The 23,070-nt window shown below is 56.0% G+C and overlaps 1 protein-coding gene across 1 annotated transcript; it reads left to right on the forward strand.

Annotated features, from left to right (window-relative positions):
- The first annotated feature begins 3,288 nt into the window (after nucleotides 1-3,288).
- On the forward strand, nucleotides 3,289-21,055 carry ACE (angiotensin I converting enzyme). The gene is given in 28 exon segments (XM_053965008.1): nucleotides 3,289-3,462; nucleotides 3,464-3,502; nucleotides 3,504-3,630; nucleotides 3,633-3,868; nucleotides 7,206-7,373; nucleotides 8,673-8,760; nucleotides 8,997-9,140; nucleotides 9,395-9,586; nucleotides 9,731-9,828; nucleotides 10,331-10,503; nucleotides 10,787-11,010; nucleotides 12,350-12,494; nucleotides 13,278-13,376; nucleotides 13,581-13,703; nucleotides 14,172-14,383; nucleotides 14,882-15,018; nucleotides 15,293-15,451; nucleotides 15,862-15,949; nucleotides 16,145-16,288; nucleotides 16,519-16,710; nucleotides 17,043-17,140; nucleotides 17,423-17,595; nucleotides 18,016-18,239; nucleotides 18,475-18,619; nucleotides 18,824-18,922; nucleotides 19,323-19,445; nucleotides 19,989-20,176; nucleotides 20,429-21,055. Coding segments are annotated over 28 exon segments (4,200 nt in total). The 3' UTR covers nucleotides 20,617-21,055.
- The last annotated feature ends 2,015 nt before the right edge of the window (nucleotides 21,056-23,070 follow it).

The following is a 23,070-nucleotide window of genomic DNA, read 5'->3' on the forward strand; positions in this document are numbered from 1 at the left end:
GCTTTCTGCTGCATGCCACTGAGTGTGCACGTTGAGTGATAAAGCAACGCTTGCTGTCATGGGGCCAGGGTGGGCTCCCCCACAGCTCACTGCCCCCCATCCCCCTCAGAGGGGACACACCAGGCTTTCAACACGCCTTAAATCCAGGGGAAAGCTGGAAACAGCCTCACAGTGATGCCACAACTGCACAGCAGAGACCTTCTGCAATCAGACAGCAGGAGCAATGACTTCTGTGCCCTCTTGCCATTACAGTCCCCAAATCCAGGTGACATCGAGGGGCTCCACCGGCCTCAACATTCACTGGAATAGCTGAAAATTATCTTAGCAATCAGAGGTCTGAAATAAATGGTAAAAAGCCTGATTGCTTTGAGCATTTCTTTTATTTTTTTTTGGAAGGCTGAGGAAAAAAAAAAGCTATTTGTTTAGATGAAAAATTTGGACTGGAGAGGTGCTTTTTCCCCTCTCCCTCACGACAGCATCACCACAGCTGGGAAAGCAGCTTAGCGAATTATACACTATGATAATTGATTGAATTCATCAGTAAATAAAGCAGCCGCCTTTAAACTCAGGGTCTGGAGAGGGAGGAAAAAATCTCATTGCAGTGGTTTGTACCCACAGGTGCAGGAGTCGTCATGGCCATGAAACCACAGCCACCAGGAAAAGTGACACACAGCACTGCACTCTGGACTAAAAAAATCTCCTTTTGGGTCTAAATAAGGAAGGAATGATTTCTCTGCAAAAGGGAATCCTTTCTCTCACCTCCAGAAGCTCCTTGGTTCTTTAGAGAGATGGATCAGACAGAAGTTATGAAGCAACCCTGAACCCTTTAAGAACTGGTTGGATGGAGAAGCCAAAAATGTGGTTTATAGTAAAAGAAGGGGGAAATAAGCTTGAGCATCCCCAGTCAGAGGCCTTAGGGCTGGGATACACCCACATAAATCACCAAATCTTTCCCAAATTCCTGCTCCTTTGCTGCACCACACCTGCTCACCGTCTCCCATCACACCACCATCATGGACACCTTGTAGCCCCCCCCCCTAAAAACCATTTCCTGTCCAAAACCCCTTATTTCTTTCTTCTGGGAATTCTGGACTGCGCCAGCGAGCGCCCCTTTCAGCACTGCTCACTGTGGGCAGGGGAGATTTTGCAGGTCTGGCAAGCCAAGGAGCTGACCCGAAACGCTGAAGAGCAAGTCGCGCTCCTTCACGTGCGAGGCTCCGCCGCGGTGCCACCGCCGACGCGCCAGCCCGGCCATGGCACACGTGTCCACTCACACGTGCCCAGGGAGGGGGAGGACAAAGCCTCCACGGAGTGATGACGGCGATGCAAACCGATGGGGAAGCATCCTCTGGGCCAGGGCAGCTGCCCGGGGGACATCACGTCTCGCCCCGGCGTCCCCCCAACCCACGTCCCCGCGAGCAGCTCCGCATCCGTCTCCGTGGCAACGCATTTTTCACATTCCTCAGTATCTCCTGCCCCTCTGGTCTGCGGTGCTGGCAGCGCCGGGTACCCTGCAGGCTGGGAGCAGATGGATGTCCATCACCCACCCCAGCACCCCTGAGAGGGGCGGGGAGAGTCGGGACTGGTGCCGCTGCTCCACAGAATGCCCACAGGTGACTCAGAGCCCCATCCTTGGCGGGTGCTGGAGCACAGAACGGATTTGGGGCAGCACGGAGGTAGCAATGAGCATCTGACAGCTTGCAGGCATCTCACCGGCCTTCCTGGACCAACAGCCACACAACCTGCTTTCCTACATGTGGGATATTTTTCTGCCTGATGCAGCTGGAGTTTTATAAGACAGGGTGACACAGAGCCATGGGCATCCTTGGAGATGCAGCCTTCGAGAGGAACTTTTTCTCCTGCACAAAGTCCAGCAGCAGCAGCAGCCCCTCTTGCACCAGCCTTGGAAGACACTCTTGTGTAAAAGGATGGAGCACCACCCTTCTCCTGAAGGATCATCCATTGGACACATCAGCCTTGGAAAAGGCCTCAGATGCTGGGATTTCTGGATACCAGGGACATTGCACAGACTGTTTCAGCCTCACTGATCTCCTGAAACCCCCACTGGTGCCAGAGGCTGCACCACGACCCAGAGCTGGGAAAACCCCTCCCTGGCGCAGCTGGGAACAGAGGCTGGAGGGGGGCAGGAAATCTCCATTCACTGGCGCTTGGTCTCCAGCCAAATTGGACCCAAACCAACCATTTTTTTTCCAACTTCCCAGTAAACTGGACTTCCCAGAGAGCTTTGGCTGGTGGGGAAAGGGGTCAGCAAGGGGGGGCTGGAGGCAGATGCTGACTCCTGGAGCCTCCAGGTCTACAATGTCCAGGCTCACAGGTGGTGCTGGTGCATGAGGGATTCCCCCATGGGCCTGGGGTCAGAGGGATGAAAGGTTTTCATGTGCCCACATGAGCCTGTGCAGGTGGAGGGTGCTGGAACAGGGTGTGAAGTTGTGATTTTTGGAGTGAGGTTTAATAGACATCGGAGGGTTGCAGTTTTCTAAGTTCTTTTTTTTTGTTGTTGTTGTTTTTTTAATGGCTGTGCACACCCCATAGGGTGCCCAGTGCTGACAGGAGGACATGTCCCTTTTTGAGTGGTCACACTGTCCCCATGGAGTCACCCCAGTGATTCACTCCAAGGGGCCATGATGGTGTCCAGCTGCTCTGCAGCTCCCAGCAGGGACAAAAGGTCAAGGGATTTCCCTCTGTCCCCCCCCCCAAAAAAAAAGCTCTCTCTTGGCAGTTGTTCACTGTGTGTCTATGGGGTGATTGCTCCAACAGGGAGTCATGAGGTCAGTCAACCCAGGGCCTAAGTTCAGCCCAGGCACCATTCCCAGGGCTGAGGCCAGGCCCTGGGGAAAAGGGATTTGGTTGATTAAATAGAAAACAAAACAAAACAAAGGAGCTGTCGAGCCCACCAACATGAGTCTGGTTTTCATTTCGAGGGAACTTTTTGTTACCCGTTTGTCATCAGCCTAATTCCCCCAAGTCCAAAACGCTTGGTGTGATGGGATGTGACTTCCTTCACAGCCAGAAGAAATACTCTGTTTCGCTGAAAAATGAGGTTTTGCCGGGAAGGGGTTACCTTTGGCAGGAAGCAGTGTGAGACAGACCTTGGCTGTGTCCCACAGGAACAGTTTCCCTCCTGTGCTTGCCCTTGCAGCCCCCCGCCGGTGATCGGGATTGCCGAGGGGCGTCTGCCGTGTGATGCCGGTGAAGGATGTTCTGCTAAGGACCGCTTGAGCTGGATCCCCCTGCGCCAAATCGGGAGGGGACCGGGACCCTGCAGGGATGGAGCTGTATCTCACCCACCCCATCCACCCTAGCCTTCCTCCTTTCTCGTTTTTCTGCCTTTCCCTGGATTCTCCTCCGTCTCCTTCCCTCCCTCCTGTCCCAGCCCCTTCCCCTTCCCTCCCGGCAGTGCCAGGAGCCACAAGGACTTTGCACCCCACGGCAGCGTTCGCTCGCCTCTCCTTCCTTCCCTCAAGCCTTGGAGCCGCCGAAGGGGAGAACAGATTTCTCCGCTCTTATCTGCGAGGGGAGGCAGGCTCGGTGGGCAGGGTTTGCGCGAAAGCTGCTGCCTTATAAGCAGCCGGCGGCGGAGGCAAAGCTGTCTCGGAAGGCACCGAACGGGGCCCCTCCGTGCAGCGCTCCCGGCGCGATGCCCGCGGCGCTGGGGCTGCTGCTCTGGCTGAGCCTCGCAGGTGCCCTTCGGCCCGGCCTCGAGCCCCCCCAGCACGACAGCAGCGAGGAAGGGGCCGCCCTATTCGCCAGAGACTACAACACCACGGCCGAGCTCGTCCTCTTCGACAGCGTCTCGGCCAGCTGGAATTACAACACCGACCTGACGGCCGAAAATGCTGCTCTGCAGGTGGGCGGCGGGACGGGGGCGATGCCACCACGGGGGTGTCCCCAGCACCGGGGACTGGGGGGGGCTGGGTCACGGTGGAGACACTTGGTGTGGTTCCCTTCCTCCCTGCGGGCTTCTGTCTCAGCACCTCGGGGTGGCAAACCAAGGCTGGACTTGTAGTCCAGGAGCCGCGGGGTTTTGCCCCAGATTTGCTTTCAGAGAGACTCTGCCCCAGAATGACAGCTCTGGTCCCAGAGCAGAGTCAAGGTTATTTTTAGAGGTGATTCCCTCCTCCCAGCACCTTCCACTTTCCTTTCCCCCTTCCCAGAGCTGGACCAGGTGTCAGTTGTTCGTGTCCCTGTCCCTGCCTGGTGTCACCACATCCCAGTGCTGAGGGTTTTAGTCTGGGGCGGACACCGGGAGCCCAAAGTGCACAAGCAGCTGGGTGGCATCGGGACTGAGGCTGCCACCTCTTGTCGCTGTGTCCCCAGCCCACGGGGACAGAGACAGCGGTGGGAAAGCACTCCAGGCTGTAGGGAATTAGACATCAGCCCAGGTTAGTGCAGGAAAAGCCTCTGCGGGGAGCAGCGCTGTGTGCATCCCACAGGCACGTGTGTGTTTTCCCAGGAGTTCACATGTGTCTGGGTTGTATTTGGGGGGGCAGGGAGCTGGAGCAGCCCCGGGTCTGCTCTCGGTCGGGTGAGCTGCAGCCCAGCCCAGCCCAGCCAGCCCAGCCCAGCCCAGCCCAGCCCAGCCCAGGACAGGCTGTGGTGGCTCCCCCGGTGCCGCCGTGCTCGGGGAGCTGCCGGTGTCCCCAGCACGGGGTCATGGACAAGTCACTGCACGCAGCTCGGGGTACCTGTGCCAGTCCCGTGGCTACAGAGCACAGGGGGCAGCGCAGCCCATACGTGACCGTGGTGTGTTTGGCCAGCGGTGGCACACAGGGGCTGGCACACAGAGCCCTGAACCCTCCAGATCCCGTGGGGACGGGAGCACAGTGTGCCCTGTGCAGGAAGGAAATGCATCTTCCTGTGCAGGGGAAAGATCACTGCCAGGTCCGGGCACTGCCAATTTGGCAGGACACTCAAGAGGGCCCAGGTGCCCCTTCAGCCTTTTTTTGTCAAGCTGACGTGATGTCTGGGCAGGCACCCAGCTCTAGCTGCAGATGTGCTGGGGCGGGGGACCTTGGGGCAGAGCAGGAACATCCCAGCTACACCGAGTCCATAATTAAGGCCAGGAGAGCACCTTGCATGGACTTTTCTCAGAAGGCGTTTCCAGACCAGCTTTCCCCCCTTTATGTGCTATTAAATGTGTGAGGATGATGTCCAGGAGCTCCCTGCAATGTCAAGGCTCCTAAGCCAGCCCAGGTAGAGGATCTGAAGCCCTGAGATCAGTCTGTGATGGGGCAGCAGGGAGGTGTGGTGGGATGGGGAGTCACTGGCTGCTAAAGGAATAACAGCTGGCCCAAAAAAGCTGGATTTGGGGGACCTGGGAGAGCATTGGGCCAGGCAAACCTCAACACAAGAGGGGCTGAGCCAGGCCACCAGGGCATGGGCAGCTCTGGGGCCTGCCACAAAAGGGGACCCTATGACATGAGAGGCAGGAGATCCAAGGCAGGGGCAGGGATGGACAGAGGGATGCTGGACAGACAGAGGGATGTACCATCTTTGGCAAGCTGGGATTCTGGGCAAGAGGCTGGCAATGGGGCTTGGGGGCTGCTCATGTTTGGGTGCAGAACTACTGCAGATGCCTGGGCCAAGGCAGTCCCAGTGTCCTGAGTCCTCACTGTGCACCCAGCTGGGAGGGGCTGGGACGGAGCTTTTGGTAGGAGGTTTGAGGCTGTGGGTGCCAAGGGGCTTCTGAGCCCCCCACAGGGGCATCCCCTCCAAAGAGAGATCCCACATGTGGGGGTGAAGGGCCAGGACTGGTGGGCATGGCCACGGCAAGGGGGTCTCAGGCAGCACCACTGGCCTCAACTCACTCCACCAGAGCTGTCAGGAGAGTTTAGGGTACAATTTGCCTGACCAAACACAGGTGTCTGTTCAAGGAGAAAGCAAAACACAGCTGAACTCTGCTTCCTCCAGCTCCTCCAGCTCTGCACGGAGTCTGGGAAAGGGTAAAGGCATCTCCTCTTTAGAGGGGTGAGGCTAGAGCAGGGTGTCTGTGGGGCTGGCATGTCCTAGCATGTTGGGGGATTGCAGCCACTTGATACCAGTGATGCTGTGGGCACTGGGATGTCCAAGGGAAGCAGTGGGAGCAGTGCAGGGTAGCCAGGGGCAGCTGGCACTTCTGGCATTCCCACCCCCATGTCCCAGAGCCGTGTGGGTATCTGCCCCGGGCAGCCTCCACCTCTACCACACCACAACTCCCTTCCTTTCCCTGCTGCCTGCTGAGGGAATGTGAAGATTAAAATAAAACAAACCAGGCATGTTGGAGCCAGGCTAAAAATGCCACAAGTCACAGCTAATGAGCTCCATAAATCACACCAGGATGGCACATGGACACCGACCAGGCACTCTGCACCATCTCACTCCACCTGCATCGGGCCAGGACACTCCTGATGGAGCTTCCCAGAAACACAGCTGACACTGATCAGGCTGGGATACAAACACCTGCAATGCACCCCTTCCCAAAAGCAGGGCCACAGCCCCAGCTGCCTAAATAACACCCCACAGGACCAGCAGCTTACTGCCAGCCCATGGCCCCAGGAAGGGAGATCAGGGCTGGCAGGAGTTGGGTGGCAGTGAGACACCCAAAACTGGGAACTCAGAGTAAATGGGTGAACACCAGATGTGGCATTTACAGGTCACAGGGTGCAGGCAGCCAATTGAGAAATGTATAGAAATAGAAGTGTACAGACAAAATGAGGACATACAGGAAGGAGAAAGGTGAATGTGGCACCTTTATAGTTATCTTTTGGACTTTTGTGAAAGTGAGAAAACAGCAGGAATAGAAATAAAATTAAGCCAGACCTCAGAGCTCCTTCCAAAACCAGGGTCCAGCAGATGTCCAAGCCAGCCCAGGAGCACCCAGACACCCTGACTGCATGGTCTGGACACCCAATCTGAGCATTCCCATCCCATATGAGACCCTGGAGCTCCCTCCAAAACACCCTCACAGGGCACCCTCGTGGGTGCTCATGGAGAGCTCCACAGGGAAGCAGGGGCTGCAGACACTGCAGTGCCAGATGGAAGCTGCTGTCCCTACCCATGGACTGGGGAAAGCCCTGCCTGCCATCCCACGTCCTGTCACCTCTGACTTCCACAAACCCTGATGACTTTGCCCCCCAAACCATCGCCTGGGTGGTGGCGCGTCCCAGGGCTGGTCCTGAGCCCCCGTGTCCCCTCTCACCATGCAGGTCACGGCATCACTGGAGGAGCAGAACTTCACAGAGCTATGGGGGAAGAAAGCCAAGGAGCTCTATGGCGACAAGTGGAATAACTTCAGTGACCCCCAGCTGAGGAAAATCATTGGATCAATCCAGACCTTGGGACCCTCCAACCTGCCCCTGAAGATGAGAGAGCGGGTAGGCGAGGTGGCTGCGGAGCCCTGGGCAGGGCTGGGGTGCTGTGAAATGCCTTAGAGGGATTTCTTGCAAGCATCCAGACTCCACTGCTGACCTGGTGCATTTTGGAGGGTGTCACTGGCCTCTACACAGTGATTGAGGAGGAGATGGGGTGCTATCTTCAGGGGATGAGGGGTGCCTTCTGGCCCTATTAGCCAGCCCTAACCGTATCTTGGAGCTGTCCCAGCAGGAACTGGAGATTTCCTGCTTACACAGAGCAGTCTTGGGCATCACCTGGAGAGCAGCCAGGCTGTGCCCATGGCTGGAGCCAGCTGTCCCAACCCCTCTGGGCTCAGCAGGTATGCAGCCCGCTGAAAAGAAGGGCTGATGCAGCCACCTGGCTCCTGATCTCCCCATAAGACAAGGACTGCTGTGCCTTGGTGACACAGTCCCACACCTGGGACATCAGGACATCCCGAGCCTTCCCCATCACAGTCCTGAGCTTTCAGGGCAGTTTATCTGAATTTTGATTTCCACACATGAAAATATTGCCCTGGCTGAATCTGGCAGCCACTCTGCTCTACGTGAGCGCAGGACAGGCCCTTCCATCCTGACCCACGTCTCCCTGACAGCCATTCCCAGCCAAACCCTGGCAAAGCCTAGTGATGCAATCCCTTCCGGAGAGCTGTCGGCGCCGGTTCCTTCCAGGAAACCCATCCCTGCCCTCTTCCAGATAACAGACAGCATCATGTCTCCTCCCTGCACATCAGTCATGCCTCGCCCATCCCTGGGCAGCTCTATCCCACAGCCACCATTGTCCCCATCTCCATCCCCTCCGCACAGATGGAGCAGAGGAATGGGAGTGGAGAGAGGGACGGAGCAGAGGAATTTCCTTCCCTGGGAATGAGCTTCCCAGGCATGTTCCAGGAAACCTCCTGTTGCTATTGTTTGCTGTTGTTGCAGTTCACAGCAATAAATCCCCCTCATCCTCCGGCTTTTCTTCTCCTATTTTTTTTAACCCATTTAGATAAACAGCCTGTGCCGTGGCCCTGCTGACAAACAGCTTTATAAACAGCCCCTCTCTGGAGCATGGCTCTGCAGGGATTGTCTGTCCCAAAGAGCCTCCCTGCTCCCACCATGCCAAAACCCTGAGTGATAACACACTTATCTCACCAAAAACGTGCTGTATAAACACACCAGTCCTTCCCCACATCCGTCTGGACACACACACTCCAGGGCTGGGAAGGCTGTAGATCCTGAAGGGCTGTTCCTGTCCCTTGGCAGCCCCTTTGCTTTCAGCAGTCTTTTCCTTTGCTACAGTACAACACCATCCTGAGCGACATGGACAAAATCTACTCCACGGCCAAGGTGTGCCTGCCCAACGGCACCTGCTGGGATCTGGAGCCAGGTATGTCCCTGTCCCCTCGATCCCGCCAGCTGCTGAGCACCCCATGGCCATGACTTTGTCCTGGTCCCCACAACCCTTAGTGGGTTGGGGTTGGCATGTGCCACTCACGTTAATCAGGATTGTCCCAGTGTGAGGGTGGGCACTTGGGTGTGGCGTGGTGGCACCTCTGCAGAGCTGTGGCATACGCCTCCCTCTCCAGCCGCTTTCTCATGTCCCACTTGTCCCCTCTGTCCCAGACCTCTCGGACATCATGGCCACCTCCCGCAGCTACAAGAAGCTGCTGTACGCCTGGGAGGGGTGGCACAACGCTGCGGGGAACCCGCTGCGCCCCAAGTACAAGGAGTTTGTGAAGCTGAGCAACGCCGCCTATTTGCAGGATGGTACAAACCAAGGGGATCCCCAGCCAGGGGGTGGTCAGGGGCCGGGGCTGGAAATCGGGACTGGGACATTGGGATGCCCTACTGCTCTCCCCATCCCACGTGCAGCCAGGCATCCGACTTCTATTTCCCAAGTACCAGCACTTAGGGAAGGGGGGAGGATCCTGCTGCTAGTCCCTGGTCCCACCTTTTGGGGATGGGTAGTGGGGGGCAGCCTTGGGGTCTGGAGACAGAGGTTTTCCCTGTATCCCTGGTAGGATTCAATGACACAGGCAGCTACTGGCGCTCCTGGTACGACTCAGACTCCTTTGAGAAGGACCTGGAGCACATCTACAACCAGCTGGAGCCACTCTACCTCAACCTGCACGCCTTCGTCCGGAGGAAGCTCTATGATCGCTATGGGCCCAAATACATCAACCTGAAGGGTCCCATCCCTGCTCACCTCCTGGGTAAGAGATGACACTCCCCCAGCCTGAGCCCAGAGGTGCTGGTGGGGTCACAGGGGCACACACAAGGCCAGAGAGGTCCCAGTAACCACTGTGTTTCTCTTCTGACCTGCCACCGGCTCTACTCCAGTTATTTTCTCCTTTCAGGGAACATGTGGGCTCAGCAGTGGAACAACATCTATGACCTGATGATCCCCTACCCTGAGAAGCCCAACCTTGATGTCACGAGCACCATGGTGCAGCAGGTGATGGGCTGGAGGACTCATTGGAGGGATCAGGGAGAAAAAGCAGGAGGTGTTTCCAAGGCTGGCCCATGACATTGACCCTGTGGGAATCATTTCTCATACTTGTATAGGGGACAGCAGAAAATCCATGTCTGGGAGGGGAAGGGACAAAGAAATGATCTTACTCCATATCTGGCAATGACCAAGGAGGCAGCAGGTGGAGAAAAGTGGGCAATGCACTGGGACTGCTGCCTGTCCCAGGCTGCGGCTGCATTGCTGCAGTCACACCATCACACAGCTCCAAGCACTTCTTGGGTGGAAGTCCTGCTCCCTTCTCCTGCCCCTGCTGAGCTCCAGCACCATCGCTCGGTGTTTTTTAGTGATGTTCACACCAGTTCTGGGGCAGGACCTCAGTCCCTGGGAGCAGTTCACCTCCTTCCCACGGTCCTGGAGCACTGGAGGCAATGCCCAGGGCACAGGCAGCCCCTTCCTCAGCCATAACCCATTGCCTGCTGCCCACCAGGGCTGGAATGCCACTCACATGTTCCGGGTCTCGGAGGAGTTCTTCACCTCCCTGGGGCTTCTGGAGATGCCCACTGAATTCTGGGAGAAGTCCATGCTGGAAAAGCCGACAGATGGGCGGGAGGTGGTGTGCCATGCCTCGGCCTGGGACTTCTACAACCGCAAGGACTTCAGGTCTGTGGGGACGTGCAGGGACCCAGGGCTACGGGGCAAGACCCTCTCCTATCCCCATTGATCCCCCTTCTGGGTACCCCCAGCCTGGCCATGCAGCCCAATATGGCACTTTCTGGGGCAAGGTCTGGAGCGGCAATGCTGCCCTGCCTTCCCCTCCACTTTCCCTTACCCTGTGGGGTGTTGCCACCCTCTCTGAGACTGTGGGGAGTCCTTCCCATCAAGGGGGTGCACAGGCAGCTGGGGTCCCTCACTCAGCTCAGGCAATGCTGTTTTCACACGGCAGGATCAAGCAGTGCACATCGGTGACCATGGAGCAGCTGTTCACAGTGCACCATGAGATGGGCCACATCCAGTACTACCTGCAGTACAAGGACCAGCCCGTGTCCTTCCGCAGCGGGGCCAATCCTGGCTTCCATGAGGCCATCGGTGATGTCCTGTCCCTCTCTGTCTCCACCCCCAGCCACCTCAAGAAAATTGGTCTCCTCAGTAATGCTACTGAGGATGAAGGTATGGCAGCCACCCCGGGGGAGCAGGGTGACCTGGAGGGCTCTGGCACTGCCTGTGGCACTGGGAAGGGTTTGAGACGTGCCAGGGTGGGTTGTAGTCTGGCAATGCAGCCCAGAGCTGCCACAACCCCTTCTCATCTCCATGGGTCCATGCACAACGCCCTCTTGTCTCCATGGGTCCATGTAGAGCCCTTCTTGGCTCCATCCTTTTCACCCCTGAGGCCGGAGTGATGCTCTCTGTGCCTTTCCCTTCACCAACAGAGCCCGAACTGGAAAACAACATTTTTGTGCTTGATTGGCTTTGACCTTTCTAGCATTCCTCCCTCCCTCCCTCCCTCCCTCACCAAGAAGCATCCACCGCTGGAGCTCCCGGCGCGGCTCTGTGGAGGTGGCACACGCACGGTCACGAGGGTGGGTGACATGCCCAGCTGCCAGCCGGCACGGCAGGGCAGGACTTGTTGCTGCAGGCACTGCCCAGCTCATCGAGAGCCTCATCCTCCCACCCGACGTCCCTCAGCTGACACATCAAAGCAGATGGTGGCAAAAGAAATTGAGCACTGCCAGACCTGCCCCAGGCGGCAGCTTGGCGGAGGAGGGACAGTCCCGGGATCCTCCTGCTGTGTCATTAAATACGTTTTATGACAAGAAAGACATCACAGCAGCCACGAGCATCGGGCCAGTGCTGCATAAACACAATGCAGCAGATGGTCTCTGCCTCAAGCCATTGCTACCCGACTTGCCAGCCCTTGGCAGCCAGGCCACCATAGTGATGGTAGCCAATAGCCCCTCAGGGCAGTGCTGCCAACCCTCCTCTGACCCCACAGCTTCAGCTGGGTCTCCAGCAGGTTTTTCTCCAAACTTCCTTCCCTGGGTTTCTTTGAGGGGAAAAAGAGATGTCACCATCCCCTGTGCTCCTCACGGTGGTGACTGTCCTAGAGCTGACTCCAAACCATCAGAGCCTTTGCAGAGCCTTTGGTGTGACTGCAGAACAAACTCCCCCAAACCCCCTCACCCTGAGGCCCCAGGGTGGAAGTGTGAAGAGTTACACTCACCAAAGACCTTTTAACTCTGTGAGCTGGGCTAAGGGCAAGGGGACACCACGCTTGTCACTCTCGTTGTCCCCACTCAGTAAAAGGCACGTGTTGCCCCAGGTAGTAACTATATCTAGAGAAACCTCCTGTGTCCTACACAGCCTTCTCTAGGAGCAAAGTTAGGTGTTGAGGTGCTGTCCCCATTTCTCATCCAGATCTGCCCATTCTCTTGGCCACTAAAATTCTGGTGCCTGTAGTGCTGTCTATGCAGACTCCTTTCCAGCCTGGTTCAGGCTCTGTTTCATGCAGAGAGCAGTATCAACTACCTGCTGAAGATGGCCCTGGAGAAGATTGCCTTCCTGCCCTTTGGCTACCTCATCGACCAATGGCGCTGGAATGTGTTCAGTGGCCACACGCCGCCGAGCCGCTACAACTACGACTGGTGGTATCTGAGGTAGGGGACGGTCACCAAGGGTGGATGTGGGTGTGGAAGCTGGGCATGTGCAAGGGAAAGGGAGGCAGGAAAGAGGAAAGAAAAAGCATAAAAGTAGCCACGGAGATGGTGGGAGAACAATGGATAGATGGGTGGGAGGGTAGGATGCATGGATGGATGGATGGATGGATGGATGATGGATGGATGGATAGATGAATGTATGGATGATGGATGGATGGATGGATGGATGATGGATGGATGGATGGATGGATGATGGATGGATGGATGGATGGATGGATGGATGATGGATGGATGATGGATGGATGGATGGATGGATGGATGGATGGATGGATGGATGGATGGAAGGATGGATGGATGGATGGATGGATGGATGGATGGATGGATGGATGATGGATGGATGGATGGATGGATGGATGGATGGATGAATGGATGGATGATGGATGGATGGATGGATGGATGGATGATGGATGGATGATGGATGGATGGATGGATGGATGGATGGATGGATGGATGGATGATGGATGGATGGATGGATGATGGATGGATGGATGGTGGATGGATGGATGGATGGATGATGGATGGATGGATGGATGGATGGATGGTGGATGGATGGATGGATGGATGGATGGATGGATGGATGGATGGATGGATGGATATACATGGAATCATGCTCTAATTGTGCAGATTTCTTCAGCACTGTGCCAAGTCTTCCCATTCTTTGACTAGATTCTTCTGACCCTTTATAATTCCCGTGCTCATGCTGTTGTTCTCTGTTGTCCACAGAACCAAATACCAGGGCATCTGCGCTCCAATTTCAAGGAATGAGAGCAACTTTGACCCCGGAGCAAAGTACCACATCCCGGGGAACACTCCTTACATCAGGTAGAGGAAGTGTTGGCAAGGGGACCAAGGTTTGGGATGCAGTGGGGGAGGGATCGCCTCTGTGGGCAGGTACTGTCACGTGCTGCTCCTGCTCAAGACATAGAGATCTCCCAACACTTGGGACCACAAATGGTGGGGTTGAGCTCTTGGACTTGTCTGCTTCCCCTTGTCCCCAGTTTTGACCTTCACGGGCTTCCTTGGCAGGTACTTTGTGAGCTTCATCCTCCAGTTCCAGTTTCACAAGGCACTGTGCCAGGCAGCCAACCACACCGGTTCCCTGCACACCTGTGACATCTACAGGTCCAAAGAGGCTGGAGCCAAACTCAGGTGGGGACAGAGGAGGGTCAGGAAAATCGCCATGGGCAGATGTGTGCATGACAGCTGATGGTGTGCAAAGGAAGGAAAGAAGAAAGGAAGGAAGGAAAAGTGAACTGGAGAAATAGCTTTGCAGATGGATGGATGGATGGATGGAAATACGTGGAAGCACTGGGGTGGGGTGAGTGGTCCTCACCAGAGTATTGCTGTTGTCCCAGCCATGAACTCCCACCCAGACAAGAGGTCACTAAAGCACACTTGGCTCCTGTTGATTCCCTGAGTGTTAAATGCATGAGTGTGTGACAGGGAGTCCTCAGTTCCCACATGCAGGACAGGTGGTGGCTTCCAGGGCAGTTCCCAGGTTCATGTCCCACTCTGGAACAGCATTTTCAACCCTAGAGATGCTGAGATACTATCACTGCTTCTCTCCCATCCATCCTCTGGCCTCACGCTGGCTCTTGCTGTTCTGCTCCTCCGCAGGGAAGTGTTGAAAGCTGGGTCCTCGAAGTCGTGGCAGGATATCCTCTTGAATCTCACTGGCACAGGTCAGATGGATGCTGGACCCCTTCTGGAGTATTTCAGCCCTGTCACCAAGTGGCTGCAGGAGCAGAACAACAAGACCAATGAGGTGCTGGGCTGGCCTGAGTTTGACTGGCGTCCCCCTGTCCCTGAAGGCTACCCTGAAGGCATTGGTAAGGCTGCAGCTGCATCCTGGGTTTGGGGAGGGTCAGGAAGATGTCCCCCAAGGGACATCATCAATTCACAGGCAGAAGCAGAGGGAGGTCTCTGCTGTGGGTGGGGTGGTCCCCATACCAGGAAAGAGAAATAGCCAGCTCCAGTGAAGTCCCACGGGGTGTTGCTTCCCAGGGGGCAGGTGCCATTGTCTGAAGCTGCCTAGTGATGTCATCAGTCAGGGCGTGAAGAGTTTCTCTTCTTAGTTGTATCCTTTGTGCTCACGTGGGAGAGTCTAGAGCATGCAACTTGTCCTGTTATGCCATCCTCTGTCCAATGGGACACCCCAGCTGGGCACCTCTTCCCTGATTTCTCAGCTCAGCCTGCTCCCAGGTTGTGGCATCCTTCAATGGACCTGCAGTTCTGAGAAAAGCTTAATTATGGCTTCTCCATGGGATAGTGCTCTTGCAACTCTCCTGACCTTTCTCATCTCTTCCCCCATTTATTTCCTCCTCTAGACAAAATAGCAGATGAGGCACAAGCTAAAGAGTTCTTGTCCGAGTACAACAGCACAGCTGAGCAAGTGTGGAATGCCTACACAGAGGCGTCCTGGGCCTACAACACCAACATCACTGACCACAACAAGGAGATCATGGTATGGGCATGACCCTGGGGCTATGCAGGGAGAGCCAACAGCCAGGGAAGGCAGGTGGTACCCAGGGCACCTTTCACAGGAGCTCTGAAAACCAGGGCAACCTCTGCCCCTTGTAAAGGGTTAACATTCTCACCCAGGAGGTGCCTTTTCCTTGAAAATCCTCATCATCCAATGAGGCAGCTGTGGGGAGGGTGTCAGTCATGGGATGCCAGGTGGAGTTTCTAGTGGTGGCCTGTGCCTTCTCCCTGAAGTAACTCTTCTTCTATCATTGTAGCTGGAGAAGAACCTGGCCATGTCCAAGCACACCCTGGAGTACGGCATGAGGGCCAGGCAGTTTGACACCTCCGATTTCCAGGACGAAAGTGTCACCCGCATCCTCAAGAAGCTGAGTGTCATTGAGAGGGCAGCCTTACCTGAGAATGAGCTGAAGGAGGTGGGTGGCAAGAGCAAGAGAGGGTGTCCCTTGCCGTCACCTTGTGTGAAGACAGAAGTTTCTCTCAAAATTTAAGAAATGCCACTGGGCAGCCACTATCTGCCTTGAAAAAGGTGATAGCTTGGTAGCTTCTACACAAAGCCAAAATCCTTGTCTTCAGGGTTTCCCACCCCAAGGTTGCTTATCCCAGGCTGCAGTGGGGCCTGGATGTTTGGGTGACAATAGCACGTTGCTTGTTGGCCCCAGGCTCTCTTGTATTGACTCTGTGTTGCCTCCGTTGGGGTCACACTTGATCTTGGAAGGGACCAGAGTAAAACACCCGAAAATCTCGATGGGCTGGGACATCCTCCAGTATCCTCCAATATCAGGAGCAAGGATAACCACTTTACATACTCTGATTTCCTTTGCAGTATAACACCCTCCTCTCAGATATGGAGACCACGTACAGCGTGGCCAAGGTCTGCAGAGAGAACAAAACCTGTCACCCACTGGATCCTGGTAAGATCAAGCAGGGTGTCCTGTGGGGCATCAGCACTGGCCCAGAAGGGAGGGATTTTTTTAAATGGGGCATGAAGAAAGGCCGTGAAGGGTTCTTTCACCTTTTCTGTGATGGCCCCTGAGCAACAGGGTATAGAATCATTGCGACTGTTCGGCCCATCACAGCATCACAGTGGCTTCACTGCTCTCCCTTAGACCTCACAGACATCATGGCCACCTCTCGGGACTATGATGAGCTCCTCTTTGCCTGGAAGGGCTGGCGGGATGCTTCTGGGAAGAAGATGAGGAACAATTACAAGCGATATGTGGAACTGAGCAACAAGGCAGCCGTGCTCAATGGTCAGTGCCCTGCTCCCCTAGAGCCCACCATGGCCCTAACCCCCCGTGAGCAAAGGATTGGGCTCTTTATCCAACTGGGGGTCAAAATCCTAAGGGTGTGGAGGTCTCACTAACTGCCAGGAGATTTACTCTCTCACAGATATGGAGGGACTTGGAGTGTCTGAGCAGCAAGACAGAGCCTTGCCCAAGAAGGACAGAGTCTGACAGCTTCTGCTCTTGCCCTACCACAGGCTACAAGGACAATGGGGCCTACTGGAGATCCCTGTATGAGACATCCACCTTCGAGGAAGATCTGGAGAGGCTGTATCTGCAGCTGCAGCCCCTGTACCTCAACCTACATGCTTATGTACGCCGAGCCCTCTACAAGAAGTATGGTGCAGAGCACATAAACCTGAAGGGTCCCATCCCTGCCCATCTGCTAGGTAAGGGCTCTGCTTGAGCTACGCTGCGACTCCCACCAGGCGTGGCTGTCTCTGTGCCATGCCAAGAGTTAAGACTGGTCTCTGTTCAGCTCTGGCTGAAGGGGAAAGGTCCCCTGGGATGGGTCTTTAGAGGCCAATCTACCCCAGAGAAGGGCAGCACACTCAGCATGGTTTGACTTCTCTTGCATGGATGGGCTCCTGCCCACGTTGCCCTTATGCACACAGGGCAGGGACCAGGCAGCGTGATCCACCTGTGCAGGAGGAGGGAGTAACTGGTAGCTCTCCTCTCCCTGTCTCCCTCCTGACATGTGTCATCCTTCTGCGCTTCCCAGGCAACATGTGGGCTCAGTCATGGTCCAACATTTTCGACCTGGTGATGCCTTTCCCAGATGCCACCAAGGTGGATGCCACCCCGGCCATGAAGAAACAGGTCAGTGCTTTTCTAGGCTGCTCTGGGGAAGTCCCTTGGGACCCAGCAACCTTTGGCTGTTGCCAATACCCATACTGCCAAATGCTCTAATGTTGCCCAAAAAATCCATGCCTCATCTGTATTCTCCCTACCTCTATATGCCAAGACCTGGATGCAGGTCTAGCTGCCTCCAGGAGATTCCCCTGCCCAGAACAAGGTTATCCCTGTCCTCCCATCCTTCCACAGCCCCCAGCACCCCAGCATCCCCCATTGCCCCTCACCAGGTCTCTGCTCTTTCCCCAGGGCTGGACACCCAAGAAAATGTTTGAAGAGTCAGACCATTTCTTCACCTCTCTGGGCCTCATCCCGATGCCACAGGAGTTCTGGGACAAGTCCATGATGGAGAAGCCAGCGGATGGGCGGGAGGTGGTGTGCCACGCCTCGGCCTGGGATTTCTACAATCGCAAGGACTTCAGGTGCCCGTGGGGAGCAGGTGGTGGCCACTGCTGATGTGGTGCTGGGGCAGAAAGAGTCTTCGTAGAGTAAGGGCACGAAGGCTGATGCCACCACAGTGGCTGTGGCACCCCAGCTATGGCACTTCTCTTGGTACCCAAGGTGCTGGTAGGAGTCCCCAGGGTGGATGGAGGAGAATCCATGCCTGCCCTGCCCTGTTCTGGGGAATGGAAAAGCTGATGAACAGGGACAGGGAATGGGCAGGGTCAGGAGGAGATGCAGGAGGAGGAAGAGACCAACCCAGTGGAGCAGGACCAGCCTGTTCTGGCATCAGATGTGAGGAGGGGGCACACAGAAAGGAAAAATACTTCAAGGGAGTGTGATGGTTCCTGGAGGTTTTCATGCCACCACCCTTCTCCCCCAACCCCTGTGTCCCGGTCCAGGATCAAGCAGTGCACCGTGGTGAACATGGACGACCTCATCACAGTGCATCACGAGATGGGCCACGTCCAGTACTTCCTGCAGTACAAGGACCAGCCTGTCTCCTTCCGTGACGGGGCCAACCCTGGCTTCCATGAGGCTGTTGGGGATGTCATGGCCTTGTCTGTCTCCACCCCCAAACACCTCCATAGCATCAATCTGCTGGACCAAGTAATGGAAAACGAAGGTGAGATGGAGGGCCACACACAGCAAATGTGGGGGTGATGATGGGAACAGCTGGAAATGCAGATAGTCAGGAGGGGCTGGGCAAGGTTGAAGGGCTCAGGGACATACGTGGTGGCTTTGCATGCATGGAGGGGACAGGACCTGTTGGGGACAACCAGTTCTGGGGCACAATGACCCACAGAGGGAGGAGAGGTGGATACAGCACTGTCTTGCTCACATCTTCATGCCCCGGGCAGAAAGTGATATTAACTATCTGATGAGCATCGCCCTGGACAAAATCGCCTTCCTGCCCTTTGGATACCTCATGGACCAGTGGCGCTGGAAGGTGTTTGACAGGCGGATCAAGGAGGATGAGTACAACAAGGAGTGGTGGAACCTCAGGTAGGATTGAATTCAGACCCCTGTCTGGGACAAGAGCCTTGGCCATCATCCCACTGGGTGTTTTCTCCTTGTGGTCCAGCTGACTGCAATGGGAATGATGAGATACACAACCCCTCCCTCTGCCCTCACACTCCACTACGTTCCTTCCCGCTTTGCCCCATCTCCTGCTCCCCAAGCTGGCCTGACTCTCCCTCTCTCACACAGGATGAAGTACCAGGGCTTGTGCCCACCAGCACTGAGGTCTGAAGATGACTTTGACCCCGGGGCAAAGTTTCACATTCCTGCCAACGTCCCTTACATTAGGTGAGCCAGCAGGGCTGGGGCACGAGGGACACCACTTGGACATAGAAGCAGGATCCCCAGGTCAGATGCCAGCGATGACATCTTTTTCCATGGCTGGTGGTACCATCCTGCATGGGCTGGGCAGCTCCAGAGACCCTGACAGAGCTTCAGACGAGAAGTCTGGATTTAGGGGAATTTCTCCCTGTCCAAGGAAGACGAGCTCATCCACTCTGACAAACATAAAACACGTTATGGGAGAAATGGCCTCAGCAGGTTGAGCTGAGCTGAAGCAGGTGTAGCTCCAAAGCCAGTGATGCTCCTCCAGACTGGGAGGCTGCCACCAGAGAATGAGGGGAGCCACATCCTCTCTTGCACAGGCACAAGCAGGGTCCATTCCCATCTCTTCATCCCTCTCGACCAGGTATTTCGTCAGCTTTGTGATCCAGTTCCAATTCCACCAGGCACTCTGTGATGCAGCCGGGCACAAGGGTCCCCTGCACACCTGTGACATCTACCAGTCCAAGGAGGCTGGGAAGATCTTGGGGTAGGTATGTGGGCAGGGTAAAGCCAAGGCACCTATATCCCCAAACACCTTAAAGCCAGCCCAGCAAGACAGGAGGCAACAGAGCCCCTGGTCATCCCTCCCAGCCCATCCCTGGGGCAGACACCCTGGGCTGGGCACTGGGGCTGTGATTGCAAAAGCAGCCGCTAGATGGTAGCTAGGCCCCTGGCAGGGGGAAGGCTCCCTCCTCCTCCTCCTCCTCCTCCTCCTCCTCCTCCCAGCCCCCAGTTCCTTAGAGAAAACACCCCCCTTGCTTCAAGAAAAGCACCTGCAAAATTAACTCTTTCACCAAGGGACTGCTCTGCATCAGCCTGGATCCACTGGAGGTTTTTAACCTGTGCAAACCCCTCTTCCCCCCCCCCCCAGATAAATGTCCTTCCCTGTGCTCCAGGCTGGCAGCCCTGTGGTTCTGGGGGTTCACACTGTACCCAGGGATGCTGATACCAAGGACCCCAAGGGAAAGGGAGTGGCTGGCAGCCAAGAGGGTGACGGGGAACACACTGGAGCTGATTTCTCCTGCCACAGGGATGCCCTGAAGCTGGGTTTCAGCAAGCCATGGCCCGAAGCCATGCAGCTCATCACAGGGCAGCCCAACATGTCAGCAGAGGCCCTGATGAGCTACTTCGAGCCACTCATGACGTGGCTGGAGAAAGAGAACAAGAAGAACGGGGAGGTCCTGGGCTGGCCCGAATACAGCTGGACTCCTTACACAGGTATGCAGGGCTCAGCCAAGCACAGCAGGTCCATGACTGGCCAGGGCTCAGCCCTCACCAGGGTCAGAAGGAAATGGAGCTCTCTCGGTGCTGCTTGGCCATCCCAAAAACCACAGGGTGTTTGGAGCCTTCTCCTCGATTCCTCCTGGAGCTGAGGCCAAAGGGCATCCAAGAGACCAGCAAAGGTGGCCCAACATACCACAGCCCAGAGCCCCTGGCAACAGCCATGTCTCTCATTTCTCTCTTTTCCAGTCCAAGACGACTCCAGCAAAACTGATTTCCTGGGAATGTCCCTGACCAAAAGTCAAGCCACAGCTGGGGGCTGGGTCCTGCTCGCCCTGGCACTCATCTTCCTGATCACCACCATCTTCTTTGGTGTCAAGTTCTTCTCAGGCAGGGGAAAGGACTTCAAATCCATCTCAGAAATGGAACTGAAATAAGGCAGCCACCAGCAGGGCAACGTAGACAGGGTGCAAGCATGGGCACTTGGCCAGGCTGGCAGCCATGCCATGGGCACACTTGCCAAGGAAGCCATGGGTTGCCACAACCCAGGATTCCTCTCTCCTATCAGGTCAGACATTCCTTTCCACTATGCAAGAGCCAGAGCAGAGAAGAGCTATTTATTTGTCAATGTCTGAATCAGGGGAAAGAGAAGTTCAGGTTCCGGCAGGCACGGAGCCGTCACAAGCTGCCCCTGTGCCCAGGGCTGGAGCTGGTCCAGCCTGGTCACCCACCAGCCAATTCTGATCTGTGGGCAAAGCCACAGAGACTTGAGTGACAGAGGGCAGTTTGGGGAGGGATGGAGCACATCCTGGTTTGCCTGCTACCAGGCTGTTCGCTTGCATGGATGAAAAATAAACTTATGTCTTGTCCCCCTTCAAGCAGCAGCTCAGCTTCTTCTTGCATGTGGGCTGGGGGCTCAGTGGAACAAGGCTCTCAGGCAGGAGAGCTGCCACCCCAGTGCAGTGCAAACACAAATCCCTGGGGAGCAGTCTGGCTTTGGGGCAGCATAACTGCAGCGCCCAGCTTCTCCCCTCCCCATCTGAAAGACCAGCATCCGTTTGCAGCGTCTCCATCCTCCCCTGAGCCACTGCTCCCATCAGAGCTGACAGCTCGTGGGTTCACAGTGCAGCACGTGCCTAAGGCAGGGGCTGAATCAGGGCCAGGAATCCCCAAAGTCCAGACGTGAACTGTTCAAAGGGCTGGGGGTCACCAGGCTGGAGCTCACGGTGACTCCAGCACCAGTGCCACATTTACGTAAGAGCCGGGGAGGGGGCTCCAAGGTCAGCGATCGCCTGCTGCCCTCCAGCTCCTGATTATCTTGGGATCAGCCGTGCTTTGAGGCCCACCCGTCCCCCCCCCCTCCCCGTCCTCCCCATCCCCGGCCTCGTCTTTCTTCTGCTTCTGTAAATAAAACTTCGTATTTGTTCTGCAGTGATTAGGTGCAAAACTAATCCCAGGCCGGGGATTATTGCAGCCTTAAAGAGCTGTGATCTGCTGCAGGCCGAAGCAGCAGGGGAAATGAGGGGATCTGGATGATCCACCCGTCCCTGTCCCATCCCGTGGCCTCTGCCCTCGCTCGTGTCTTAGCCGGGAAGCCGAGGCTTGGGAGCGGCTTATTGCACCTGGCAGAGGAGCAGGAAGCAGGTGTCTGCCCGCCCACGCTCGGGTGTTTGTTTGCTTTCCATCCTCCTGGAGCACAGGACGCCCACGGCGAGGTGGCACCCCGACCTTCCGTCTTTCTGGAGCCCAGGTCCCGGAGCAGCAGCCCCAGCCCCAGCGAGCAGCAGCTCCGGGCTCCTTCCCTCGCCCCATCCTGGTGCATCTGCTTTCTATCCCGGCACACCAGGCTCCCTCCTCTCCCCCCTTCCCAGCAGTGCGTTGCTCATGGAGCAGAGACCTGGCACGGTGAGAGCTGAGCTGGAAGCCAAGTGTATTTTCAGCCTGGGAAAGCAGGCTGGTGCAGGTGTGCTCCATCCAGCTCAGTTCCTCACTGGTAATTTTGAGCTCCTTGGCTCCTTTCTGCCCCCATTAGTGGAGGAAAAGAGGTCTCCAAGATCATCAAGATCCTGCAAGTTTCATGAAAATTGCTTTCTGGAGAAGAGGATTAAATTTAAAAAAAAAAAAAAAAAAAAAAGAAAGAAAAAGAAAAAAAAAGGAGCCACACTGAACACTGTCACTCAGGGAGTGCAACATGCACTCAGCCCCAGCTAGACATCAGAGAATCCACACAGGAGCTGAGTTTGCCCGGCCATGGGCACGAGGGTGGATGATGGGTGCACTGCGCTGTGTCCAGAGGCACACAGACAGCCCAGGCCCACCAGCCGTGCAGAAGACAGAGGCAGACACCAGGCTCCTTCAGCACAGCTCCACGCTCTGTGCAGCAGGTGGGATTGGACACCAGCCAGCCTTCCACACGGGGCCAAGGTCCACACAGCAGATGGGATGGGGCTGGACACCAGGCCACCTTCAACACAGGTGCAAAGTTCACCCAGGAGATGGGGCTGGACACAAGGTTATGCCCAGTCCAGCCCAGGGGGAGGCTGAAGGTCCCACCTTGAGCTCCACTGGAACTTCTTGGCTGAGATGGGGGGCCTGGGTGAAACTTCTGAGGGCTGTGAGGGCTGGCTCGTGCCCCAAGGGCTCTGCCAAGCCGGCAGCAGTGTTTTACAAGATACCTTTAAACCAAGGATGATTTCCCTTCCCCGTTGTGATAACATCTGGAGAGATTTTGCTGCCTTCTGCCTTCTGCATCATGCCTGCAAGCTGAAATTAGGAGGCTCAGCGAAATCACTCCCTAAGGAGAAAAGAGAAACGTAAAAACAGAAAAAAGGAGGAGATTCCCCCTTAATTCACAGAACTCCTAGAGGGGAGCTCAGGAGGCAGTGGGTACT

Source organism: Vidua chalybeata, chromosome 26 (assembly GCF_026979565.1).
Source record: "Vidua chalybeata isolate OUT-0048 chromosome 26, bVidCha1 merged haplotype, whole genome shotgun sequence".
In the NCBI taxonomy this organism is placed as follows: domain Eukaryota; kingdom Metazoa; phylum Chordata; class Aves; order Passeriformes; family Viduidae; genus Vidua; species Vidua chalybeata.